Below are 27,138 nucleotides of genomic sequence, written 5' to 3'. Positions count from 1 at the left end.
ATGCTAAGTGATGTAAGCCAGACACAGAAGGACAAACACTTCATGATTCCACTTATACGAAGTATCTAAAATGGTCAAACTCATAGAAACAGAGTCGAATGGTGGTTGCCAGGAGTTGGGGATGGGGGAGGGGATTTTCTCCTCAATGGGTAAAACGTTTCAGTTATTCAAGATGAATAAGTTCTATAGGTACTACATTGTGCCTGTAGTTAACAATACCTTATTGTGTACTTAAAATTTTGTTGAGGGTAGATCTCATGTTAAGTGTTCTTACCACAATAAAGTAAAATAATATAAAATAAAATGAAATAAAACAGAATAAAATAGTAAAATAAAATAATGAAATGAAATAAAATAAAATAGAAAATACAAACAGAATCCAGGCTGGGCTCTGAGCAGTCGTTTGCTGTTCACTCACCCATAAGGGCTGTCACCACCTCCTTTTTTGCTGTTGTCCATCTGGTCCTTATTTTGAGTCCACCTATATATACATCTGTGCTTAGGATCCACTTCGGAGCTAAGTTCTTTTTTGGATTCACATTCAGGTGCGACCCAGCCCATGTATAGATTCCTAGGGATCAATTGCACCATTTTGGCCAAAGCCGTGACTGCCAGACATTGCCCTGAAAATCATACCTTCCACTTGGGAAGTATAATTTCTTTCATTCTTCTCTGCCCTAGCTCACGTTGGGCTGCATGTGCTCTGTGCTGAGCTCCCTCTCCCCTGGGTCTGAGCTGTGGGCAGTGCCTGTCATCCCTCTGCCCACAGAGCCTTTGCAGACCTCTAGGGGAGGTTGCTGTTGGGCCCTGCTGCATCCTGTCTCTGCGTTCCTCTCCCAACACACCTGCGGGCTCGACCCTGCCCTCGAGGCATTGACAGTGTTTGAGGCAAACGTTCAGCATCTTTGTCAGATCAAACAGCTGTGGCCACTGTCCCCAGGCCTGCTGCCTGGAGCACTGCCCGCTCTGTGGACTACAGCCCCGCTGGGCGACACACTTAGCAGTGCGGACCCCAGCGTAGGGCTCTGTCTCCCTTGAAATATAATAGTAATAAGAAAGCTCACCTTCACTGAGTGTTTACTATGTGCCAGAAACTTTAATTATGTGGATTAATGTACTTAATCCTCACTTTAGGAGGGAAGTACCATTTTTATTTCAATTTTACAGATGATGAAACTGAGCAGAGAAAGATTAAGCCACTTGCTTGAGGTCCCACCTCTGGTATGTGGTGGAGACAGCGGGCAATCCAGCTGCAGAGTCTGTGCTCCTCCCCACAAGGCTCTCCTGCTCCCTTACGTCTCTCCCTGGGGCCAGCCTTTACCACTGACAGGTCTCCTGATGGGTGTCCCCTTTCCCACCTACTCCACCCCAAGCCCGTACCACCCCCATCTGCAGACCCAGCTTTCTCTCGGAGAGGTAGAAGCCAAAGATGGGGGGGGGGTCTCCAGTATTTACGGTCTCACTGCCATCAGTGTGTAGGATGGATGAGAGACAGGACAGATCAGAGGTACGGTGACTATGTCCACGGTCTGAGTGACAATGAGGGCAGCTGAAGCAGAGAAGGGGAAGTGGTCAGCAAGGCTGGAGTGCAAGATTTGGGATGTGGTGTCTGACTGTCTCTGGGGGTGAAGCAGAGGGACCAGGCAAAGAGATTTGCTTTTGGAGCAAGTTAGGAGGAACCTGAGCTTTTGAGAAGGGAGATGCTGAGTTTTTTTGGACTTGTGGGAAATGTGCTGTTTAGAAACACCGGGCAGGAACTCAGAGTTTTTAGATGTGGCGATTTTGATTCAGACGTCGTCCTCATTGTCCAGTCTTCCTGCATTTTTTTTTCCTGTACCTGAATTCATTCGTGGATATTGGTTGCACATGTCTGATTTTACAGGCTCCTCTAAAGGGCGTCCTCTGTGGTCACATGCTTTCCTCTCTCCTTCTTTATCAAGATCACTTGTGATTGGATAATCATATGTCAATGTCATTTGTAATAATGCTCCAGTAATAACTCATAGTGACAACCAACTTTGTTGAGCATTTATTTTGTGCCGGGCACAATGCTGGGCTCTTTTCATTTGGTAATCTGTTTCCCTATCACAACTATAATACAGGTGCCATGGCTATCTCCATTTTACAGTTGAGGAAACTTGAGATCAGAGAGGTCGAGTAACTTATCTAGAGTCACACAGATAGCACAGGTGAAGCAAAGATGAAAACGCAAGTCATTCTGACTCCAGGCTGTATTGTTGGAATATTACAGCCTGGCACGCACAGGAGGCCTTGGTGTCCTCTTCCTGAACCCAGTTTCACAGAACAAATCAGACAAGGCCAATCTGACCAGGATGGATCAGGACAAAACCAAGATCACCCCATAGCCCGTCTGAAGACAGACAAAACGAGAACATTGTCCAGACCACAAAATGGCCAACTATTCACCCATCCTGGCTAATATGAGTGAATATTGCTCTTTTCCCAATTATGACTTTAACCCCACTCCCTCTTTCCTATCTTCCACACAAGAATTATTAAAATATTCAATCATAACATAGCTCTGACTTCCAGATAGGGTCCAATCCAGAGCAAAGCCCCACTTCTTCAAACCCTCTTCAGAGTCACTCAACACAAGCCCAAATCTATGTCATCTCTTCTTACTGTGATGCCCCATGGTTCCCCAGGGTGTGCATTCTCCCTCCTGTCAATGAGTCTATAAATCAAGTTCAACTACATGGTGGTCTTTGGCTGAAGCATGTTGATATACCTAAACACTCCTCATTATACACATTCTTAGATTTGCAGACTGTCCATAGATTTGCTTATGGTGCAGCTTGAACCCCAAAACTTGACCACATGTGGGTTTGAATCCCAGCTCCTCTTCCTCCTCCTCCTTTAAAAAAAATAAGCTGTGGATGTATGTCTGTTACTTAAATTTTCTGAACCTGAGTTCTAATATCATGGGGCTGGTATGAAGATGAAATCAGGTGACATATGTAGAATATTCTAGTCTGATGCCAGACTGATGCTCTACAGCTGTTAGTTTCTTTCCCCGATCCCTTCTTGATTGAATCTATTTCTTCTAAATAAGGCATTTTATCCAACTATCATATTCCAGTCATAAAAGTCTGACCCACCAAATCTTGAGGATATTTAGAGATTAAATGTAACATTTCCAGTTTATGCTATTGCTTGTTCTCTGTGCCATAATTTATAGATATATAAAGGCCAATGAGTACTAAAGTATTTTATTCATTCTGAGATACACAGCTTTCCTCCTCATAATTTAATGTGACATCTTAAAGGGAAAATTTTAGGATAAAAATTGGAATGTGTCTTATAATCAGTGTCATGTCATGGTTTAATTAGCAGCTTGTTTTCTTTCTTAGTGCAACATAAAATATTCATGAATTTTACATCTGTAGCATCCTAGATTTGGTATATATTTTTAAATGACTGGACAGCGTTACTTCCACTATGTCACCTTTTCACCATTGAGTTAGCGGTCGGCTTTGTTTTCTACTTAAATTCGGACACTACTGTTCTAAAGCCAAATGTAAACTCAAGAAGTAGATTTTTAAAGTATTTGGACTTAGAACCTTACCGTTATAATCTGAGTCCAAGTCATGTTTCATAGGCATAATTTTTATAATGAGCTCTGACACAGATCCAAAAATAAGTTGATATAACAAATGGAAATTGCTATGCATTTGATCCTATCATATAATGGAGTTAAAATAATGATAAAAAAACAACCTGAACAAGTTCAGTGAAGCTTTTGTTCTATTTGACTTTAAGTGGAACAAAATCTTCCGAACAAGAGGACAACAAAATAATGCTTTGCTAAATGGATAAAAGAATATGACCTAAGTCTATTAGTGATAGAACACTCTATGAATGCACTCAAGTTAATAGCATCTTTTAGCAATAGATACTTTTTCAATTACAGTAATGCTAAGAAATAAATAGGCTAAGTGAGAGAAAAATGGTCAGAGACACATGAATTGGACTAGTTTGGCTGTTTGGTTTTTTATAACCAATTCTCGGGCGGGGGGAAATCTAACCAACTATTAACTATTGATGGGTCATTAATTTGAGTGTTTATATTCTAGATCTACTTAATCTTATTACAGATGCAGTGTTTCATTACCCCATCTCCAAAGAAGGTTTTGCAGCACTTGGCAATTTGTACACAGTGAGTTGTGTGACATCCTTTTCTTCCTGCACAATCTTGTGCTGTCGTGCTGTCATAGACGCTTCATTACTGTAAGGGCTTGCTAACTAGGTGTGATGCTACAGTTTCATGCAATGTAATTCCTCTGGGGGTATTTCCTTCCTGTCCTTTGCTGAGTTCTAAGTGACCCCACTTTCACCAATCTTTAGTTGCATGCAAGAGTGATTGCAACTTCTACCCTTTCAGAGTATCTGTGTAGAAATGCAATTTTATTTCAGCTTAAAGGGGTTTAAAATTTTTATTCCCCCTGTTTAAAGTGGCACTCTGGCTACTTTTGCAAAGAATGTGGCGCTCTCAGGGTAAATAACTGAAATAGAGAGGCCAGACTCTTACCTTCATGGGCCCTCACCATGGAAAAGCAGAGCTATGGGTATGGAAGGAGAAAGTGTCAGGAAAATCATCATAAATCACAGAGCAAGGGTATTGGCCTACATTTGGCATAAGTTTTGCTGTGTTTTAAAAAGGATAAATATGCTTCCCTTTAAGAATGTAGGAGCAGCACTTCCCACTGTGAAGCTCTTCCCTGGGAGTCCTCCCACCGGGTTGCACGGGGTGAGACATGCTCCAGGGTGATTACTGTGATTGAGAGTGTGCCTCTTGAACGTTTGCTTTTCCTACATTCTCACCTGCCCCCGCCTGACTTTTGTGAGAAAGGATGTAACAGTCCACTGCCGATGTCTGCTAAAAGTTGGGCGTTTTAGGTGCATGTACACTTTAAATGCCGCCCAAGGGAGGAAAGGAAGGAAGGAAGGGAGGGAGGGAGGGATGGAGGAAGAGAGCTGTAAACTCAAAACCAGTGCTTTTCACACTTTCCTGTGAGTATGAATCACCTGGGGATTTTCTTTCCATGCAGATTTTGATTCCGTGGGTCTGAGACCTGCAGGTCTGCCTTCCGAGCAGGGTCCCAAGCGGTGCTTGTGCTGCTGGTCCAGAGATCACATGGCGACCCTAAACTAAATGCGGCTGTCATTCTGCTCATTATGAGCATCATTTTAAAGGAGACCGGGGTGCTTACTTCTTAGGAACTGGTCAGGATATGTCTGGGGGAAAAGTGGGGCACAGGAAAAGCCTGTCTCCTGCCATCATGTTCCATTTTCCTTTTTCCATCACCCACCTCCCAGACCTGGAACCTCGAGGTCTCCGGAGCCAGGGTTCACTGGGTACAGAAGAAGATATCCCCAAAATACAATTTCTGTCATGGTGTGGGATTTATTGTGTTCTGTCTCCCTGGAACATTTCATTTGATACCTAGGGTAGTGTAAGTGTTGTTGGAGTTGGATGGAATTTGGTTCAAATCCCAGTGCTGTCGTTCCCTAACTGTGTGACTATAGGTGAGTTGTTTAAGCCGTTTAAACATCAGTTTCCACAGCTGTAAAAAGAGAATGATAATCCTGGTAACACAGGGCTTCTTTGGAGATTTAATGAGAAAATGTAGACAAAATACTAAACAAAGTGTCTGGCCCATAGTAAGTATTTGGTGAATGCTTATAAAATATTTGAGCAGTGGAGTAGTCTAGCTGATACAGATGTGGGCCTTCCATCAATCGAATAGCCTGGGATGTAGTCACCTCTCTGTCACTAACTAGGTATGTGAGTAATAAAGCTTAGTATCCTGTATAAATGGACATAATAATCATAAACACCTTACAGGGTTATTATAAGGGTTGATAATATATGCAAAGTAATTAATGTATTACTTGGCACATAGAACTTTATATATAAAGAAAATTATACTGATGTCTCTACAAAAGGATAGGCAAAAGAGGAATTATTTATTCAAAAGAAGAAACATTTTAGGAGTGTTTGGTCAGATATTTCTTATGCCTGGAGGAGTGAAAGGAGAGGGCTGCTGTGATTCCTCAAATCCTACCAGGTTGACCAGAAGCTCCTGAATGCTCTGTGACAGACCAGTGTCCCTCTGCAACAAAGCAGACACTGGGCAAAGGGAGAAGGAGAAAGAAAAGTCCGATGCAATGAGTTTTTCATTAGTCTGAATTGCTTCAATTTAAAGGATTTTCCTTTAAACAGAGAACACATTCTTTGGTATGGGAGAAAGGCTTTAAAATACCTTTGTTGTAGGATCGTGAGAGTGCATGGCAGTTTAAAAAAACGTTTTTACTTGGCAAAATCAAATGCCGAGATCTTTCTATTCGCGTGATCGTTAACGGGCTTCTTTAACTGGACTGCCCTGTGACGTCTCAAAGTCTGGGAGAGTCGACAGTCTGTGATGATCCAATCGCCTGCTCTTCACAGTCACCGCGGACCGAGGGCCACACGCTTTCTGCACTGAGGGTCTCCGAGATCTTGTACCGCGTATGTTATCAGAAGCGACTGCACCCAGAGGCCATCATTTCCAATTGAAATAATGATTTCTTCTGTTGTGGCTCATGGTAAATCATACTCTGAACGTCAGATCAGCAGCCTCCTTGCTGCTGAAAGGTTGTGCAGAGTTCAGACCTTTTGAAGGCATGTAGGTTTAGGAGAAGAGGGGAAACATACATCACTGTGGTTTCCAGCTCACGTCAGTCTAAGCCAGGAACTTGAGCTCATGTAACCACGATGCAGCTCTCTCTATTTCACCCTCACCTCCTTCTCAGACTTGGGGTCCAGGTATCTGCATGCTCACCTTGTTTTATTGTGCTTCACTTTAATGTGCTTCACAGTTACAGCATTTTTTTTTTTTTTTTTTTTACAAATTGAAGGTTTGTGGCTACCCTGTGTTATCAGATGATGGTTAGCATTTTTTAGAAGTATTTTTAAATTACGGTTTGTACATTTTTTAGACGTAATGCTATTGCACACTTAATAGACTACAGTATAGTGTAAACGTAACTTTTGTAAGCACTGGGAAACCAAAAAATTTGTGTGACTCACTTTATTGCATTATTTGCTTTGTTGTGGTGGTCTGGAACGGGACCCACAGAGTCTCTGGGGTCTGCCTGCATTGGGGGCTGCTCAGCTAAGAACCTCAATAAACTGAAAACAGTTTAAAAACTCATAATGGGACTTTTGATGGGGCAGCTCTGTAGGTCTGGGGGGCCTCAAAGAGAGCCTTGCAGATATTAGATACATACTCAAGTGTTGCTATAAGAGGCTGGAGGCTGGGCTATTGCAAAAAGAATCACAGTGACCTTTATGCTACGGCTTGTCTCCTCCCCCCCCCCCCCGTTACTATAACGAAGGTAAGAAAAAATGGACTAGTTCCCCTCCCTTCCGCCTCATCCTCCTACCCCAACACACACACACGCACACACACACACACACACACACACACAGAATTTTAAAGCAGATTAGTTATCAGCTTTGACCATTTTTCAAGCATATTTAAAGTCAGTTCTCAGTCATTCTTGCACGTTTTACCATGGGTAGGTAACTTGGGAGGACCTTAAAACTAGGCCAGGTATTCCACCTGAGAGTGTCCTGATCTCATCCCCTTGTTGTCAAACTTGGCAGCTGGTCAGGAGGGAAAAAAATCTGTGTTTATTGTTAGTGAAAGTGTAACATTGTTAGTAAAATAGGTCTACGACTGAAAGAAAAGACATCTTTTCTATGATTTTTCTTTTAAGGAATTCATGCCCTGTCTCCCCATTTTAGGAACAGGTAATTGAGAATGGCTAGAAAACAAAACAAAATTTTATCTTACTTTTCCAGCACATGTGGTCACTGATAATAACATGATTATTTGTAAGTTTGGTTTCTTGTTGGGGAAAACAAGCCACGTCTAAATTCCTCTATAGACATAAACACTCTTATCAGAATTTACACGGATTTGGAAGGTGGCTCTCAAAGAGTTGTAGGTTTACGTGCAATTTTTAAAACTTGAGGACCCTTGATGAGAAGGTCTCTTGGGCAGGGCCATCAACCACTGCAGGCACACAGGGCTCGCCATCCAGCAGGGTCCCATGTTTGGAGTTTAAGGCTCTGAGATCACCATCTTGAGATTCTTAATAATTTATCTTTGAAATTGTGTTTTGTGAGTCAAGTCCAATGGGACGACAAGAGCGTGGGGTCAGAGGCAGGGAGGCTTGGAGCCTCTGGCGGTCCAGCCACTACCTCCCTCCCTCTCCAGGACAGGGCAGTTCTCAGCCACCTGCTCTCTGCCTTGGGTGCCCCAGGACCCCAGAAGCTGGAGTGTAGCTGTCACCTTCTCCCTTCCGCCCTTCTCAGTGTTCTAGACTCAGGTGCAGGGAGAGTCATAGGGTCAGCATGCAACTCATCCCATCCAGGTGCCCAGCGCAGCCCAGCAAGGAGGTTGCAATCCCTTGAGTTCACCCATCTGCCGTGGATTAAGGCAGCAGCCCTGGGGAAGGGGGAGATTGACTTCCCAGCCCCAGGTTAGGGACTTGGACTTGGATTTGGCACTGAGCCCCATAAATTATGTAGCCAGCCCTCATGTAAGGTTGAGCATAGATGAAGCGTAGAATCAAGCTCCCTGCATGCACACAAAAACACAGGGTCTATGCGACCTTTGTGTCCAGGGGGCCCGTACCAGGGTCCCATCAGTAGGTTGAGAGCAAGGACTTCATCCCTGGATGCAGTGCAGTGGTGAACGTCTCCCCTAGCAATGACCTTGTCAGAGGAAGTGTCCATTTCCTGGGAGAAGTGTGTTGAAATTAGCAAAGCTTCTTAGATCAAGAAGGGCATTTTAAAAATGAGACAAATCATTTTCAGGTGGTTTAAAATCTGTTTCTAAATCGTTTCAGCGCACTCTGATACACATCTCCAACATTTTAAGAACAACTTACCTAAACACCAACGTACATACATAATACATACATACACACATATATGCATACATACACACATGCCGAGGCCCAGAGCTGACCTGCAGGAGATACAAAGGTTAGTGAGAAAGAATCTTTGCCCTGAAGGAATTTATACTCTTTTAGAGACAGCAGTGCTCAAGCATTGATCCGTACCCCAAAGCTCTCCACGTGCCAACAGTGTGTCGTGGAATTTTGCTTAAGTATATTTGATGACTGTCTCTTTTTTCATCTCTTTTCTGAGAGGAAGCATTTACAGAAATTGAGAACTTTATTGGCCTGGATATCGCAGAGTTCAGCTCTGCTTTTATGAGATGGATGTGAAAACAAATGATAAAAAATTGTTGGAGGAAGACTGAAGGGAGATATAGGAAATTTTGAGAGAAAAAAACGTCTTTAAAGGTTTCCAGAGCACACATAGACTAAGTCTACATGGAGGACTGAAGCAAATATTGAATAATTTTGGTAGATATTACAAAAACATCTTCAGATAATCAAGTCCAAATAAGGAATTTTTGGGGTTTCTTGTTCTGCTTTACCTAGATATCTCTAATCTCCCTTTGACTTTTAATGCTTATGTACAGCCTTTAAATAAAGATCAGCATTTAAAACCACCAAAGAAAAAATAAAATAAAACCACTGAGGACCTAGACCCCTCACTCAAAGATAACTGGATTTCCCTCCATCAAAGGCCAGATAAGTCACCTGCTAGAAGAATAAAGGAATCCATTCTTCCCATTAATGTTATCAGACATTTACTGTTCTACAGGCCTCAATGGGTGAGGTTACAAGTACTTGACAACAGAACTTGCAAAAATGCACAAACCCTAAGTTAATTAATGAATGTTTAATTTTCAAGTGTGGCTTATCTCTTTAGAGTCTCCAGTTCCACCAGGGGTCTGTATAGTGTTCTGGACGTAAATACATGTGTGGCCAGTATCATAAAGAAATCTCAATGGGCAATAAAAAATGGCAGACAGTGGCAGTGACTTTGAAAAGATTTTTATAGACACCTCCACTCCTTCCTTGGCATTTAGTAATCTTGAAGAAATTGAAAGAAAGGGAAGTTTAATTTAGAGGGGCCTTCTGCCCCACTTAGCTGGGTTCACATGCCCAACATGAAATAATAATGCATTTAACTGTCCATCTTATAATAAGCAACCTCTGCCTCACCTCACTCCCCAGTGAAAACAGCAAACAGTGGGTAGGAAAGGTATAAATACCAGAAAAAGCTGAGGGATCCCTGTGACCTTCTTGTGATTGTTTGTGCTAATGCATAGCAGACAGAAACCCAAACTCTCCCCCTGAAGAATCGATTTGTTAAAAATGCATTGGTCGTTAATGAGGGAATCTCGTGCACTGAATATTGGAGGATGGCCAACTGAAAGTGGAACTGGTGTATTCCGATGAGCCATTCATATGTGCAAGTCTGTTTTCTCCTCAGTCTGCCCCAGCCCTTGTATCCTCTTTGCAAAGGCAATGGGGTAAGGATCCAGAAAGGAGTATGCCCTCTCAGGATTAAAAATGTTCTATTTGTTTCTTAAAATGACTTATTTGGAAGAGTCAACTCCAAAAAGACACGTGGAGGCAAGGGGTAATGGTGGAAGGGGTCGGATTTAAAGCTATCCTGGAGTGCACATCTGTTTCACTCTTAGAGTTGCTAAGAGGTACTGAGTCTTGTTTGCCTCAGTTAATCAAAAACTCTTATACAAAAAGAAAATTGTTTTAATTTGCAAAAGAAAAGTAACTTACTATGAGGAATGCAGTGATGGTCATTCAGGAACTCTGACCTTGACTTGGTGGGGGACAGGGTGCAACTTCAGAGGCTCCCCCAGTCAGGAAGTTACTAAAGAGAGGAGCAGGGGCCTAGGGTACCACTGCCCCCACCCCAGCTACCTAGATAGTTCAGGCTCTCCAGAGCAGAGAGAGCAGCCAGCAGATTTGCAGATTTTGGATACAAGATCAACACTGGAAAGATGGTGTCGAATGGACCAATGCTCTGACAAGCAGGCATTTTAACAATTAAAATTAAGTTTTATTGCAGTGTACCAGCCAAACTCCTAATCAGTCTTTCAGTGTCTCCAACATTTATGACTTATCTTTTCCTTAGCAGACTTCTATCAGGGGTCCCTGTGTTTACAGAAGTGACTTCTATTATATAGCTACTTTATTTTATTTATCTTTATTTCCTGGTCATCTTATTATTTATTTTTAAATTAAGCACTCAAAAATTAAAGCCCAGGGCTTCCCTGGTGGTGCAGTGGTTAAGAATCCACCTGCCAATGCAGGGGACACGGGTTCGAGCCCTGGTCCGGGAAGATCCCACATACTGCGGAGCAGCTAAGCCCGTGCACTACAACTACTGAGCCTGCACTCTAGAGCCCACAAGCCACAACTACTGAGCCCACGTGCTACAACTACTGAAGCCCGCGCGCACCGCAACGAAGAGTAGCCCCTGCTCGCCACAACTAGAGAAAGCCCACATGCAGCAACGAAGACCCAACACAGCTAAAAATAAACAAATAAATAAATTTATTAAAAAAAAATTAAAACCCATGAATATATTTTGATAATGGAAAAAAAACTGAATGAAGATCCAAAACTGTAAACGTTATAGAAGACTAATTCATTTGCTTTTCATCCGACAACATTCATTAATTGCTACTGATAAAGCTAGAAAAGAAATAAATATAATGTAGCTATTTTAAATTTTTTTATGATCCCTTTTATTTATTTATTTTTGGCTGCATCGAGCAGCATGTGGAACTTCCCCAACAAGGGATTGAACCCGAGCCCCCTGCAGTGGAAGCTCAGAGTCTTAACCACTGGGCCGCCAGGGAAGTCCTTACGATCCCTTTTAAAATCAGTTTTTACTCCTTGAAGTACCTGTGAACATTACAAAATAGATGCATCTGACATAGATTGCTAAACTAGAAGGCCACCAGGATTACGATGCAAGCATGCTCCAGGTAGAGGAGCTTGGAGGGCCAAGGGAGTAATGCTGGCTGATGACCCATCTGCTGTTGTAAAACTAATTGTATATGGCATCCTCAGTGCAGAGGAGATTCATACTTGCCTGAGCAGCATGTAAGCCACTGTTTTCTCCCCGTGGTCTTCTATCACCAGTGGAGTTTTATAAAATGTACACATGAGCCACCCTCTGGATGCTCTGAAAGTAGCCTCATGAGGGATGTGAACCCTGTGTGTTCAGGAAGCTCCACAGACCATTCTGATTCATAGGCCTGGGTAAGAGCTGCTGGTCTAAGCTATGGTCTGGGTGAGAATTTGGGAGCAAATTGCCAGTATCTTTGTGCCGTATTACCTGGTTATGCTACCAGGGACTAAAGGAAGGATTATCCGTGAACATCTCACTTCATAGGCTCTTTAAAGACGTGACCATTTAGTTCAGATCCAAACATTTATCAAATGGTACAGAGCACACTGTTAGGGTGGTGTGTGAGGAAACACGGACAGCACACATAGGCATGGGCGTTTGTGTTGAGTTACGTGGGGCAGGTAAATGTGATGGGCAAATTAAATAATACTAAATATTGTATTAAATATCAATGAAATCTTATTAACTAATGGTAGTCAAGAGAAAGAGCACTTTTGTGACAAGCATGCACTGTTCCAAGACATTTACAAATATATGTGCTCATTTAATCCTCACCATAGCAACCCTATGAATGACATACGATTATTTTCCCGGGTTTTTACAAGAGGAAGCTAGTGTATATATAAGTAAACTGGAAAACCAGCACAAGTTCACCCAACTAGTTAAGGGGCAGGGCTAAATCTCAATGCAAGGAGAGTTTCAAATTTAAGAGTCCTTGCTTTTAACCTGTACACCAAACTGCTTTTAATATCTAAATTGGAATAGATAACTAATAAGGACCTACTATATAGCACAGGGAACTCTACTCAGTACTCTGTAATGACTTATATGGGAAAAGAATCTAAAAAAGAGTGGATATATGTATATGTATAACTGATTCACTTTGCTGTACACCTGAAAGTAACACAACATTGGAGTAAATCAACTATACTCCAATAAAAATTTAAAAAACAAACAAAAAACCCCCCAAAAATCAGAATTACAGTCGAATTTGCTAAGAAGCTAATAATTTAGAGATAATTTCCAAAGTTTATGCTAAATAAGAGTAACTAGTGAAGTGGATGCCCATACCTATTTTAAAGGAATTATACCAGCCCCCAATTAAAAGCCCAGCGTCTATTTCCATTGAGTGAATATTCAATCAATGTGAATGATACCTACATTAAGGGCTGAGCATAAAGCAGTAAACCAGTGAGCACAGGATCTGCCCTTCTGGAGCTCACAGTTGCTGCCTGAAAAGCCTAGACTCTTAAATTCAGAACAGGCCACAGAGAGCTTTCTGGGCTTCTTTGATCTCCTTGATCTCCTAGCATATTTCCTAGGACCCTGATCAGGAGGAACCTGCCCAACCCATTTAAGTTCACATTTTCGTATCTGTGCCTGTACCTAACCTCAAATTCTCTGCTAACTTACAGCTGAGCGCTGCTTCAGAGCTCTCTGAAACTCTTAGCCAACGTCATTTATTCATTCTGACTACTGGATCCCCCCTCTAACTCTGAGAAGGCCCCTGATTTGGGAGCCGCCTTATGACCCCAGACAGATTAGTTTATGGTCTTACAAGGTTAAGTGTGATACATGTGTTTGGGGAAAATGGAGATGTGCATTAAGAAGAAACATTACTTTTTGATTCAGGCAGGAGAGCATACATAATCTCCTCTAGAGCCTGTGAAAGACTTCATTTTACACATGAAATTGTGTGGAATTGCCCTGGACTGCACTGAACATGGTTTTTGAGAATAACCAGCCTCAAAACAAGCTGCTGTGCACTGGTGAGAGCCTCCAGCAACAGAGAATAAAATGTAAGCAAATGTAATCTGTGTCAAGTTACAGGTAACAAAGACACAATCTTGTTGACACAGTGCCTGGATGGGACAGATCCCAAACATTACCATGATGTGTCATTAGGAACAGAATCAAAAAGTGAGCCCGGTATGCATGAAAGAAGTATGAGACAGAAGGGCCTGGCATAGTATAGAAAAATTTTTTGATTAAGATATATGTTTTTTAATTGTATAAAAAGATTTTTCTCTTTCTCTTTGCATTGTCAAACTTTTTCACAGTCAGACATAAAAATCCATGTCTGGCAAGCATAAAGAACAAACCAATTTTTTAAAAACATTTTCATAAACTAAACCAAAGCAGATTTTTAACCATTTGAGAATTTACATTAATTGACCAAAAGATCACTTTGGGACCTGGTTAGCTCTATAAAAGTAAATAAAACTCTACTGAGAATTCTAAGGCAAAATAGGACTTGGGTCTGTAAGAACTGAAGTTGTGAGATTTACACTGCATAATGCACCTCCCAGTTTAAAATGCCCTGCTACTCAAGCATGATAAATAAATCAAATATAAAAAATTTAGAAGAAAGGTCTCCTGCATGTTATGGGGAAATTGTGGGCATCTTATGATGGGCCATCTTACCCTTGTTATTAAATGACAGCGATCATTAAAATGCCAAACATATTTTGACAGAATTCACTTTATAAAATGTCAGCAAGTCTGTGTTTTTATTAGTTTGTTCCAAATCAATTTAGAAATTTCAATAGAATGTTTGTAAGTATTCCCCAAGCAATGTCCATCCTTGACTTTCGGCACAAAGAAATATTACAAATTAATCAGATTTTCAGATTCTGCATAATGGCTTTACACATTTATTGCTTAATCCTATTATAAAATGCTGTTATGATTGACACACGGCTGTGGAGATAGAAGTCAATTGAATAATACGTAGCAGTCAATTTTATTTGTAGCTTAATGTGCTGAAGTATTTTTTTCCACATTTCCATTATTTATAAGTCTGTCCCTTTGGAGAATATATAGAAGAATTTGTTTTAAATGAGCTAATAATACCTTCTTTAAAATTTATAAGTGTGAGAGAATCATATCTTTTTTTTCTTGGTCATCCATGGCACACCAGTAAACAAGGTTTGAGTTGTCTTCCACTTGCTATTCATAGGACAAACATCAGGAAAGAGGATCTTGTTAAGGATGGCTTGGAATTGGATTTCAATCACCAAGAAAACAAAAGCTACCAACTAAGACCCCTCAAAAATGGCTGCTAGCTTTATTTATTTGTTTGCTTGCTTATTTATTTATATATTTATTGTTACTGCCACTATATCACCTTCTATGGTTTGTCCTGAAACAAAGCACATAAGCACACACAGAGAAACAATAATGTTTAAGAAAGTTTGAAAGATCTGCTGTTTTGGTGGAATTTCATTTTTCACGCTTTAGCATCCAACAGGATTCTAGCAAAGGAAGTACATTATGTTCTATGTTCACCACAGGGGGGATCCCTGGGGGTAGTGTGGGGGTCAGTTAGCACCCAGGAAATTTGCTTAAGGAGATGCATGTGCTTTTTAGGACATAAGGGGCCACCAACAAGGACCTACCATAGAGCACAGGGAACTCTACTCAGTATTTTGTAATAACCTATAAGGAAAAAGAATCTGAAAAAGAATGTGTGTGTGTATATATATATATATATATACACACACACACACACACATATATATATGTATGTATAACTGAACCATTGTGCTGTACACCTGAAACTAACATGGCATTGTAAATCAACTATACTTCAATTTAAAAAAAAAAGAAAAGAAAAAGGCTTTGTTTTTAGGAAAACGCATCCATAAGATTCAGTACCTGAAGTGTGTATGGAGAAAGGGCTTAAGGGTACGAAGCCATATTAAGGGATAATATAGATGTGCTTGGTCGTTTGTGAGATCACGCTTTCTCTGGCTTTGGGAAATTAGATTAGCTGTTGCCCGCCTATGCATAAAGGATGCAGTTTCCCACACCGGGGCCATGTTGGCACACCCCCTGCAAACTGATGTATAGTGCAAGCCTATTAGTGCGACTGATGATGGTGTCACTTTCTCTGCTGTCACAGCCTTCTCCCTCCTAGAATGACTTTGTCCATCCCCAACGTCCGTTAGCATAATGTATGCAGTTGACAAGTGATTTGAGCACTGGAGCTATTGGTAAAGCACTCTGGCATATCATCTGTGCCTTAATGTTATGTGACATCACAGGAAAATGGGGTCATGGGCAGTTCCCGGGCTGGATCTTACATTAAGGGTGCTCTTCTCTTTTGAATTCCAGGGGCCAGAGGAAACCCGGCGCTGTCAGACCCAGGCACCCCTGAACAACACCAGGCCAGTCAGACCCACCCCCCGTTCCCGGTTGGGCCACAGGTCAGTATCTCTCAACTGCTGCATGTAGGATGGTTTAACCATATAAATAACCAAATAAATAATAATGAGTTAAAACCAATTAACTCCAACAGAGCAAAGACGGTGATAAATTTTTGTATGGGAAAGTGCATGGCTACATTATTTATTAAATACCATCAAGAAAAAAAAATGTGTTAGCAGAACTCTTCTCTCTTTTTAAAGGGAAGGTTGATTTTAATCATTTGGAAACATTTTTTCTTCTTGAAACCCACTACAGTTGTGCTGTTGGTTATCATGTAGTTTTCTGGAAAGTAAAACTTTAATGACTGGAGTGTGAAGAAAATTAAGTTATTTCAACCTTACTATAGCCGTTTTTGATATACAAGATGTGATTTAATACAAAAAAGTTAATGCAATTTTAATGCAAGTTCAGCTTATTGGGTTTGACAATACTGTACATCATATATAGCTCCTGCATTAATAAAGAAAAACATTCATTATTTTTTAAAGTCCAATATTTGTTTTTTGCAGCCTGGTGTGGTTATATGGAGATGTAGAACACAATTGTAAAAGGCTGGGCTTTTTTTTTTTTTTTTTTTTAAACCTCTGTCATTTAGTGGGAAGTTCTCAGAGTTCACCCACTTTTATAGAAAAAGAAGCTGATCCTTGAGCCTTTCTCTCTCTTTGGTTGTCATTGTGGTTCCACGAAATTAATCACTTTCAGCACTTCAGGGCTCATCAGTTCCAGGCTTGAAAACCCAAGTTTAGAGCTTGAGTTGGTCTTGACTTTCTTGTTCCAGCCCCCGCCAAGTCTCCCTATGGCCTCAGATTCCAAAGTCCATCTCAGAGCACGAATGCCTCTGTGCTCCAGACAGAAAGCCTGGGTTGATGCCTGATTTCTTATGGAGCCCTAGAGGGAGTTTGACTGGGCATCTCAGAAACCAGCTTCTGAAGGCCATGTCCTTTCTAATTTCATGCTCGTGACATTGTGTGTGTGTGTGTGTGTGTGTGTGTGTGTGAGAACATACCAGGGGTGACAAACTCCAATGCCTCCAGGTTAGAAACATAGCACGACAGACCCAGACAGTGAGAAGCAGGGGACACTGGGACAAAGTGGACAGTGGATGCCCTGCTGTAAGCCCATGAATTCAATTAAAAAAATGCTGCAGGCCCCACCATCCAAATCTGTGGCCTGCCTACAGTCCGAAGACTGCCCATTTGCCTTCCCTTTCATCATGGTATCACTACTGGCAGTGATATGATGCCAGCAATCTGAAGACCAGTTTATCATTTTGTACTTATTCCTAAAAAATGTTTGCTTTGTCCTTTAGTGTAACTTTTTTTTTTTTTTTTTTTTTTAAGAGAGGCACAGTTACTTGGTGAGAATTTAGTAAAGTCTAGCAGAAACATTAGGAGCTGGGCCCACGGAATCCAGAGCAGTGGTTCTAAAACTAAGATGGATGGAGTCCCAGTGCTTCTTCAGAGGCCTCCCCGGAAGGGACCTTGAGGGGTGACTTAGGGAATGGCCAGAAAGTGGACTCAGCCATCCCCCATTCTTCAAATAAAGCCACCTCCCTTCTCCAAATCTGTTCCGTGTATTGAGAGGGAGTGAAACATGGGCTCTGGAGCAGCCTGGCTGGATCGGAATCCCCCCACCCCTCTGGATATGTGACTTTGGACAAGTAACTAACTCAGTATGTCATTGGTAGGACATCGGAGTTCATACACATTAAAATAGTGCCTGGCTATTAAATATTGGGCTTTGTACTATACCTACACTGAGTTACCTTTTACTTTATAGAATCATACTGCGTTAAAAACAAAAAAGTTGAAACTCCCCAGTGAGAGTTTTTTATCGGCTCCTCTAGAAGAAAAATGGGCATGGGATTAGATCTTAAATGCCTCCTGCAGGGGTGCAATGAAAGTCCTGGATGAAGGATGCTAAGATCAGTGACCCTTTTAGTCATCTGGCCTGGTTGGACAAGGAATCCTTCCTACATCACCCTGAAGACCCCCACCTGAGCTCACACCTGAGCTCAGATACATCTAGTGCCCAGAAGTGCACACCTATGTGGCTGCCTTTCCATATCAAACAATGGCTATTGGATAGTGGATATAAACATGTGTTTTTAATGTCATTTTAACAGGGCAAAGAATGTTAGTGTAATAACAAAAGAAAATTTTTAAAGCTTTTCAAATTTACCCACATCAAATATTTTTGTTTTTCTATATTCCTTTTTAGATCTTGTCATTGTACATACATAATTTTACCATTTAATAATGATTTGATCATCATCACTTGCTTTATTATCCAGTTAATTTTATATATTCTCATAAACATTTTCTATTTTTCTAGAGGTGTCAGAATGATCCATTTTAAAGACTGTATAATATCTTACCAAGTTTAGTGCTATCAATATAACAAACTGTTTTTCAACATTTATATATTTTAAAATGTAATGCATATTTTCGTTCATTTATATTTTTTTAAAAAATTGTATCTTCAGAAGCATATCCCAGGAGTATATTCTAAGTCAAAAGGGGATGAATATTTTTGTAGCCCTTGATGTGGACTGCTTTCCAAAAGGTTTATGTCAGTCCACCTGTCCTAAATCCATATAATGGTGTCACTACAGACTTAGCAGCGTTGCGTAAATCTTTTGCATTATCTTTGCTAATTTAATAGATGAAAATAGTATTTCATTGCTCTTTTGAACCAATAAATTCCACTGATTCCAATGAGTTCTTTTTGGAAAAACAGAATAAATTAGCAGAGAGTTTCAAATATATAAGAGTAGGATCAAGTGAAAATCCATGGAAGAATAATATGTGTGTAGGGTATTACTTTGCAAGGTATTTGAGCTTTCCAAACCAAATGAAATTTTCCAAAAAAATTAATGAAATACAATTTCAATTTTTTTCCTACAAGTCAATCTTTTTTTTTCTGGAATAGAACATGTCTCTTTGCTACTTGTTCAGGAACTTTCTGACCCAGCTTAAGTGGAAGAAGAATGCTCTAAAAACCCATGTCTTGGTTCCACTGGAAAGTGAGCTGGGATTTTGTGTTTCCTTGCAGCCACTCCTGACGGCCCAGCAGTTAGCCTCTGCTGTCGCCGGGGTGAGGCCGGGAGGCACGCCGGCCCTCAGCCAGCCCGTCCTCATCCCCTTCAGCATGGCCGGACAGCTAGGAGGGCAGCAAGGGCTGGTCCTCACGCTGCCCACTGCGAACCTCACCAACATCCAAGGGCTGGTAGCAGCAGCTGCAGCCGGTATGACTCTGCCACTGCAAACTCTACAAGGTAACCCGCTGTGTCTCTGTGTCTTGTAGGGCTCCATCCACTCGCCCATGCTCTCTGAAGTGGACAAGTGCCCTGAATGTTGAATGTAGTTCAGAGCTGCTTCCACCATAAAGGCTATGAAAGGCTTATGTAGGAAGCAAAGTTTTCAAGGTGTCTGTGAATCCTGAGTTTGCTCAAGCCATGGGCTTTATCAGTCCTCATGTCTTAACATTGACTTGAAACCTTTCAGCTCTTCTGGAAGCATTTATGAGCAATCATTGCATGACACATCAAAAACTTAGATGTAAAATGATTGTGATGTTATTTGAGGACTTGAATTATAATCTCATGAGTTCTTCAATTTAGCCATCTGCAAAGAAAGGTTAGACATTACTTGTTTGTGTGTGAAGTGTTTGGAACATTTCAAATACAAGGTATCATTTGGAATAATCAACTTACTATCTTTCTTACTAAGTATATTTTAGTTATAATTATTAAACAAAAATTATGTTATTTGAGGTCATATTTTGTAATGAGAAAAATAGACATATATAGAGCTCTTATCTTATGTAATCATGGGCATATAATAAGAGTTGGACTCTACTCAGGAAGAGTAGTTCTCTTGATATCACGAAGGTTTTAACTTTTCTTTAAAAGATTTGGTAACACTGACTGATAGACTGATTTACAAAAGACTGTCAGAGGAAGAACTATTATGATGAAGAAATAGCTTGAATATGATGAGGATGCCTACAAAAAGGGAAGACAAATTTATTTTGGACTGGTCAAAGAAGTTGTTTTCTCCACTGATAAATGTTAGCAATTAAATTTTTTTTTTACAGAGTGAGAGTTTGGTTGGGCAAGTTATCATAATAACAATTTAAAGTACTTTTTTAGTTGGTCAAAAGTCAGGGCTCCTTATAACCTATTAAAATGTTCAGTGTCAGTCCATAGATTAAGGAATAGACCTAGTAAGACCTGGTTAACTCTTGACCCAAACTTCTTTACACACCCTATGTTCTAATATCCTACCCATTGTTGCCACTTCTTGACTTTCACTTTAATGTTTAAAACAAAGTCTCTCTTGTACTATTAAATTGTGCCAAGAAACCTGCCATTCATAAATCATGCATGCCCGGGACACGCTAATGCACAAACTTTGCTAGTTTCAAATCTGAGAGTGCCTGGGAAGCCAGGATCTCAAGATTAAGCAAATAAGGCAGGAATAAACAAGGTGAAAGCAAAAGCAACAAAGTGTAGGGAGAGGCTTTTTAATGTAGGTGGATGATGAAATCTTAATGAAGAAACGGGCATTATCAAAATGCAGCCTTCCATTTGGAACATTTGCCCTTATGGGAATATTGAATGTTATAAATAAACATAAGCTCACAGAGCTCCTAGGTCATGAATTAATCCTGCTTGGTTAAAGTGGATGCCAAAGACAGAGTCCAAAAAAACCAGGCTTGTTATCTCTTTATTAAGGTTTGGTGTTCTTAGGATTTTAGTACCTGGTTATTTTTAAGGGTTCAACATGAGTGACTGGTCCAATGTGGACTTCCATCAAAATTTTTTTAAAAAGTATCAAATTTAATATTAGTTTATAGTTTGGAATTTGGTTCTTTTTGGCACCTTTGGTTTCAGAAAATGAATCCTAATATTGGTATCCTGATTAAGTAGTTTCAATAAGAGTACTAGCTCTTTTTATCCCCTGGTGCTTCTCACACAATTTCCCTACTGGCCTCATCTTCAGAAGAGTATCGGAATTGATGGTCAAGCTCTTGTCTACTACACAAGCACAAGGGGCTATTTCTCCCTTTGTCTCCATCTTTGAAATTTCAGTGATGCTGGAGGCGAGTCAGGAGGTCATTACGAAAACACCTCCCAGTTGCAAGTCAGCCAGTTATAGGAAAAGCTTCCTAGTTATTCTTAACCCTCAAGCTCTTCCTCCAAACACCTTTTTTCTTTGATATCCTTAAGAATGAATCCCAACTCCTAAATTACTGTTACGGTCCAGGAAATTTCTCCCTTCCAGTTTCCTTCAGCTTTTTGTTCCTTTCATATCTTCCCACATAAGTGCTTCACCACCCAGACCTCATTAGTCTGAAAAGGGACCAGCCATCCTGGTTTGCCAGGGACTGGGGGTTTTCCTGGGGCATGTAACTTTCACCGTTGAAACCATCAAAGTCCCAGACAAACCAGAAAGAGATGGTCATCCTGCAAAAATTCCAAGGGCAATAAAGATGGGAATCAGCAAAACGTCTCATCTCTGCAAGGTGTCCAAGATCAGTGTCTGCCACCTGAAGGACAGTGCTGATCCGTCATCTTGTTGGCCAGCAGACAACCCAAGGATGATCTCACCGCCTTTAGGAAACCTACTGTGGCCCTTAACAATCCCTTGGCCGTGTCTGCACCTTGTGTAGCTCCCCAGGTTATGTCATGGAAGGTAGTGGGACTTAGGATGGTGGGTGATGGCTGGTGGCCAGAAAGTCATCTGCAGGGGTCCTGATTGACTTTGAGACTGAGCCAGTCCTAGAACTCCTTGAGTCTCATCCTTTTTCAAGGGTGGTGTTCCTGTAAATGGGTTATAATACCTGAGAAGGAGTCCTTACACAAATTTATACAACCGGCAGGGTAGAATGCTCTGCCCCTTCCCCATGACCTGCTTCTAGACAATGAAAATGGAACCTCAGTCCAAGGCTTTTAAGAATCTTTTAAAACAACCAGTAAGTCTGCCCACCTATAATAGCTAGCCCATCTTCTCGCGTGATTTTACAAGACAGATTTGATTCGTCAGTGTGAGGGGGAGGGACCGAATGTTCAACACTTCTGAAGTAGGACCTGTTTCCATAGGAGGCACTTAGTTCTGGATGGTTCCCCTTTTCCTCATTGTGAAGCATTAAGATTTTATTCATGAAATAAGTCTGCCAACTGGAATTGTCTTTGATTATTCTCCAACTTTCCTGCCCAGTCCTTCAACCTATGCATTCTTCTAGCTCAAAAGCTACAAATTTGCTAAGAAAAAAAAAAATGACATCAGTTTCTTAATGGTTTGGAATCCCAGGAATAAATTTTCAAGTATCTTCCTCTTTACTAAAGGGCTTGAGAGCTGGTTCACTTACGTTCCCTATCAAGTGGCATGGAATAGCTCTCAGAGCCTCGGAGGCCGTGATCCCTGCATGTATTTTAATGAGCACTAATGACACGTTACACGAGAGCAGCTTCTCTCTGCTCAGGCAGCGGGAGTCCCATCTCAGTCTCCTTCTCTGTGCATGGTCCTCAGACCAGCGGCATCAGCATCTTATCAAGGCTCCATCCCAGACACCCTGAACAGAACCTGCGTTCTTAAAAGGAGGCTCCTATGCACACTCAAGTTTAAGAAAGCGTGGTCCAAGGGGCTTTTTCAGAACTCGTTTGGCCCTCCCCCACTATCTCCAGCAGCGTCCTCCAGACTCTGAACATCTTAGGGTCACCAGGAGCCATGCGACTGTGATAAGCACCGTCACTAATTCTCCTGATCCTCTCTCACCACCCCAGGCCTCTAAATGACGATAATGACCAAAAGGAATAACTTATATGAGAACGTGTCCGTTTCTGTCAGGACAGTTATATCCCCAACACCAAGAGGTATTCCCTTGCATAATTAAAACACAGGGAAGCCCTTGTTCTGAGATTTTATCCAGGAAAAGCTTCGCATCCTGAAAAAGAGACCACATTGCCCTGCAGGAAACCCATCTGCACAGCCTGGGGATTGTTTTCCCTTTTTCTTCAGATCCTTCAGAGAGAGAGAGAGAGAGAGAGAGAGAGAGAGAGACACGCACTGCTGTCTCATCAATTATAGTGTCTTCTTGTAAGGAAACAGACGGGAGTGAGGAGTTAGAAATCTCACCGAATCCTAGAAACAGCCCTGCAGCCAGCCTCAGGGAACCTGGGACGAGGTTTGGGGATTAGAGTCCAATGGAGTCCAGCCAGTGAACCAACAGGCTGCAGGCTGCATCATTGTCCCCTCTGAGCAGGCAGGCATCTATCCCCACTCCCAGGTGACTAATAACCTGTCTCCTCTCTTCCACGGCTCCTCCTTGTGACTCTTCTCTACCAAGTTGGTGGACTTTTAGCTAACCCACAATTTTGGTTCACTCACGTTCCATTTTGTCTCCCTGGAGTCCATGCATCTTCCCAGCTCGTGAACCTCTCAGGAACTCTCCATTGCTATCTCTCTCCATCATCTCTATCTTTACCCCTATCTCCACGTCCATCTAAAATTCAAACTCCCCAAAACTCACATTCCTGTTGGGCTGAGCCTTTTCATTTTAGGCTGTCTACCTGGTCGGACTAGAGCTTGACTGCCCACGTTGAAGTCCAATCAGCTTTAATTTGGCCGGGGGGTGGGGGGTGGGAGCAGAGCCAGGATGACGTGGATCTCCTATTGTCTGAATTTGGAGATGCCAAAGCTGGAGTCTTGGTTCTGAATATTTTAAGGGAAATCTTTGGAAGTCCTGGCTGGGATGCAAGCCTAGAAATGCTCTAAACTCAGATAAGACCTAGAAATAACCTACTCCTCAGCACCCTGTGTCCTTACCTGAGGTAGGTGTAGTTTTTGTGTTCTCTCCTCTCTTACCTTTGCTAGCCCTTCCCCCCTCCAGGTACCTCCCACCATCACTACTCGGGGTCCCTCCATTCCTGTGACCTTTGTCTGTCCTGTGCTCGTAAGAATTTGGTTTCAGGTGCCTGTCAGCAAACCCATACTTGTAACATAAGATTTATCATGACCATAAACCTCAAAGAAAGAAAATGACTAAGGTTGCTCTGTCATATATTTTATAAACTCCCTTAAATCAGTGTCTTCCATCTTCCTTATTATTTGAAAACACAGATAGCTGTACTAAACGTGTAATTTGCAGTTGTCCTAGCGTGGGAACAAGATTATTATTTGATGTGGCAAAATAAAATCCCCATTATGGAACTCATGCAGATGTGTTGGATTTTTGGCCTTTTTAGATGTAGGCAGAAAATGTAGATAAAAACAACTTCCAGGGCTTCCTTGGTGGCGCAGTGGTTGAGAATCTGCCTGCCAATGCAGGGGACACGGGTTCGAGCCCTGGTCTGGGAAGATCTCGCGTGCCGCGGAGTGGCTGGGCCCGTGAGCCACAATTACTGAGCCTGTGCGTCTGGAGCCTGTGCTCCGCAGCAAGAGAGGCCGCGATAGTGAGAGGCCCGCGCACCGCGATGAAGAGTGGCTCCCGCTTGCCACAACTAGAGAAAGCCCTCGCATAGAAACGAAGACCCAACACAGCCATAAATAAATAAAATTAAAAAAAAAAAACAACTTCCACACAAGAGACAACAACAGCAAAGGGCTTAGTGGGGCAGCAGAGGTGTGTCAACTTCTAGGACAGAAGATTCAGGTTAGAGGCTTTTTCCCATAGCACAGGCCGAGATAACCCACTCACCACTGCGGGCAATGTAAATGGGGAATATAAATGTGCTGTGTAGGAGATTTATATCAGAGTGCGAACATTCCAGTTAAGTCAAGCATAACGTTTAAATTAATGACCAAAAATACATTAGTAAGTGCTGCTTACCCTGAATGTGGAAAAGCAGTTAGGTTCAAGGCACGTTGGAAAATCAAGGCCAAGGATGATTTTCCTGCCTTTAGCGGTGGCAGGAAATCTGGCCTGGTTTTCTCCACCTCTCCAGATTAAAGTCTGTAGAGGTTGAAGTAAGTAGGGATCGTTTTAGGGGTTAGGAGTTTCATGTGCAAGAGACATTACAGTGCCTTTTTGTTTGTGTTGTTGTTGATTTTATGGAGGTATCGTTTACATGCAATAAATACATGGATCTTAAGTGCACAATCCAATGAGTTTCAATAATTGTTTGCACCCGTGCAAACTCCACCCACCACAGTCAATACAGAAAACAGTTCGTTATCCCCAAATGTTCCCTGTGTCCCTTTGTAGTCAATGTCCTCCTTCCAACTAGGCAACCCCTGATCTACTTTCTGTCATTATCAATTAGTTTTGTTTGTTCTAGAACTGCATATAAATCGATTCCTATGTACGTATTCTTTGGTGTCTGGCTTTTCATGCTCAGCATAATATTTTTGAGATTTATCCACGCTGTGGATTTCAGTAGTTTCTTTTCATTTCCCAGGATTGTTCCATCGTAAGAATGTGCCACAATTTGTCCATAGCCGTTCCCACATCCCAGGAGGCAGACATCGAGAAGTCCCCTCCCCTGGGGGGAGGGAGGGGTCCTCCAGTGGGCATTTCTTGGAAAACACCCTTGGCCACGGTTCACCTTGGCCCTTGGCTACACCCCTGGGGAGATCCTCCTCTGTCCATTATCTTTCTTGGCTACATTTGAAGAGAAAGTTGAGGAATATACCTTTCTTTGGGGGCTTCCTCAGTTCATGCACAGCTTATGGAAGCTTGGGGGCTGAAGGTTGCTTGAAGTTTCCAACAGTTAAAGATTTGTGGCTTCTTTGGGAATCTAGTTCCCTCAGAAACCATGAATGCTTCTGACCTTTCTGCTTCCAGTCAGTTCCATGTGCCAAAGTTTTTTCTAAGACATACATCTTCAGTCTAATTTATTTTGCTTTCTCAGCCCCACACTTCCCTCTTCCAATTCAGTCGGCCTCTGTGAAGGCCCCGTGACCTCCTTGGTGTTCTTTAAACATACTCCTACCCAAGGGCCTTTGCACAGGCTGTTCTCTGGAAACTCTGTCCCCAGAAAGCATCAAACCTCCCTCGCTCCTTGTGCCAGCCCCAATACTCCCGTTCCCCCCGTCACCTGCTTTCCTTTATCTCCTTTGTCCATAATACTAATTACCTTCTGCATAACCTTAAAAATCTCAAAAATGGTTGAGTCTTGTTTTTCCTTGCTTTTTAAGCACTTTGTGTCATGCCTACTGTAGCATGTGGAGAGTGGACACAGCGTCGTGATGCTTGGCCCTGGGGGTCTAGAGGAGGTTATCTGTATATAATGTGCTTATAATATGTATTGTTTGTGCCTGGCTCTGTCCTGGAATGCAAGCCCTGTAATAGGCATCTTTGTTTGGTTCATCGATGTGGTCCAAGAACTGGAACAGTACTGGCTCAATATAGGTACTCAATAATGAATGATGGATGGATGGATGAGTGAAGATACATGCACACTAATGTTTATAGCATCACTATTTACAATAGCCAAGACATGGAGGCAACTCAATCAACAGATGACTGAATTAAGAAGAAGATGTGTATACATACACACACACACAGACACACACACAATGGAATATTACTGAGCCAAAAAAAGAATGAAATAATGCCATTTGCAGCAACATGGATAGACCTAGAGAATATTATGCTTAGTGAAATAAGACAGGGAAAGATAAATATCATATGATGCCACTTATATGCAGAATCTAAAAAATAATACAAATAAATGTATATGCAAGACAGAAACCAATTCACAGATACTGAAAACAAGCTTGTGGTTACCGAAGGGGACACTGAGCAGGGGAGGAACAGACTAGGGGTACGAGGTTAACAGATGCAAACTGCTGTGTATAAAGTAGATAAGCAGAGTGATATTCCATCAT

General features: G+C 41.7%; 1 protein-coding gene across 2 annotated transcripts in view; it reads left to right on the top strand.

Annotated features, from left to right (window-relative positions):
- The window catches only part of POU6F2 (POU class 6 homeobox 2), a 456,556-nt gene that overhangs the window by 188,594 nt on the left and 240,824 nt on the right, over nucleotides 1-27,138 (top strand). For both annotated transcript variants that reach the window (XM_061197578.1, XM_061197579.1), the window contains 2 exons: nucleotides 16,211-16,302; nucleotides 19,358-19,580. In XM_061197578.1, the coding sequence (XP_061053561.1) occupies nucleotides 16,211-16,302; nucleotides 19,358-19,580 (315 nt within the window). The remainder of the gene's footprint in view (nucleotides 1-16,210; nucleotides 16,303-19,357; nucleotides 19,581-27,138) is intronic.

Source organism: Eubalaena glacialis, chromosome 8 (assembly GCF_028564815.1).
Source record: "Eubalaena glacialis isolate mEubGla1 chromosome 8, mEubGla1.1.hap2.+ XY, whole genome shotgun sequence".
Taxonomy (NCBI): Eukaryota; Metazoa; Chordata; class Mammalia; order Artiodactyla; family Balaenidae; genus Eubalaena; species Eubalaena glacialis.
This window is presented reverse-complemented; position numbering and strand designations above follow the sequence as displayed.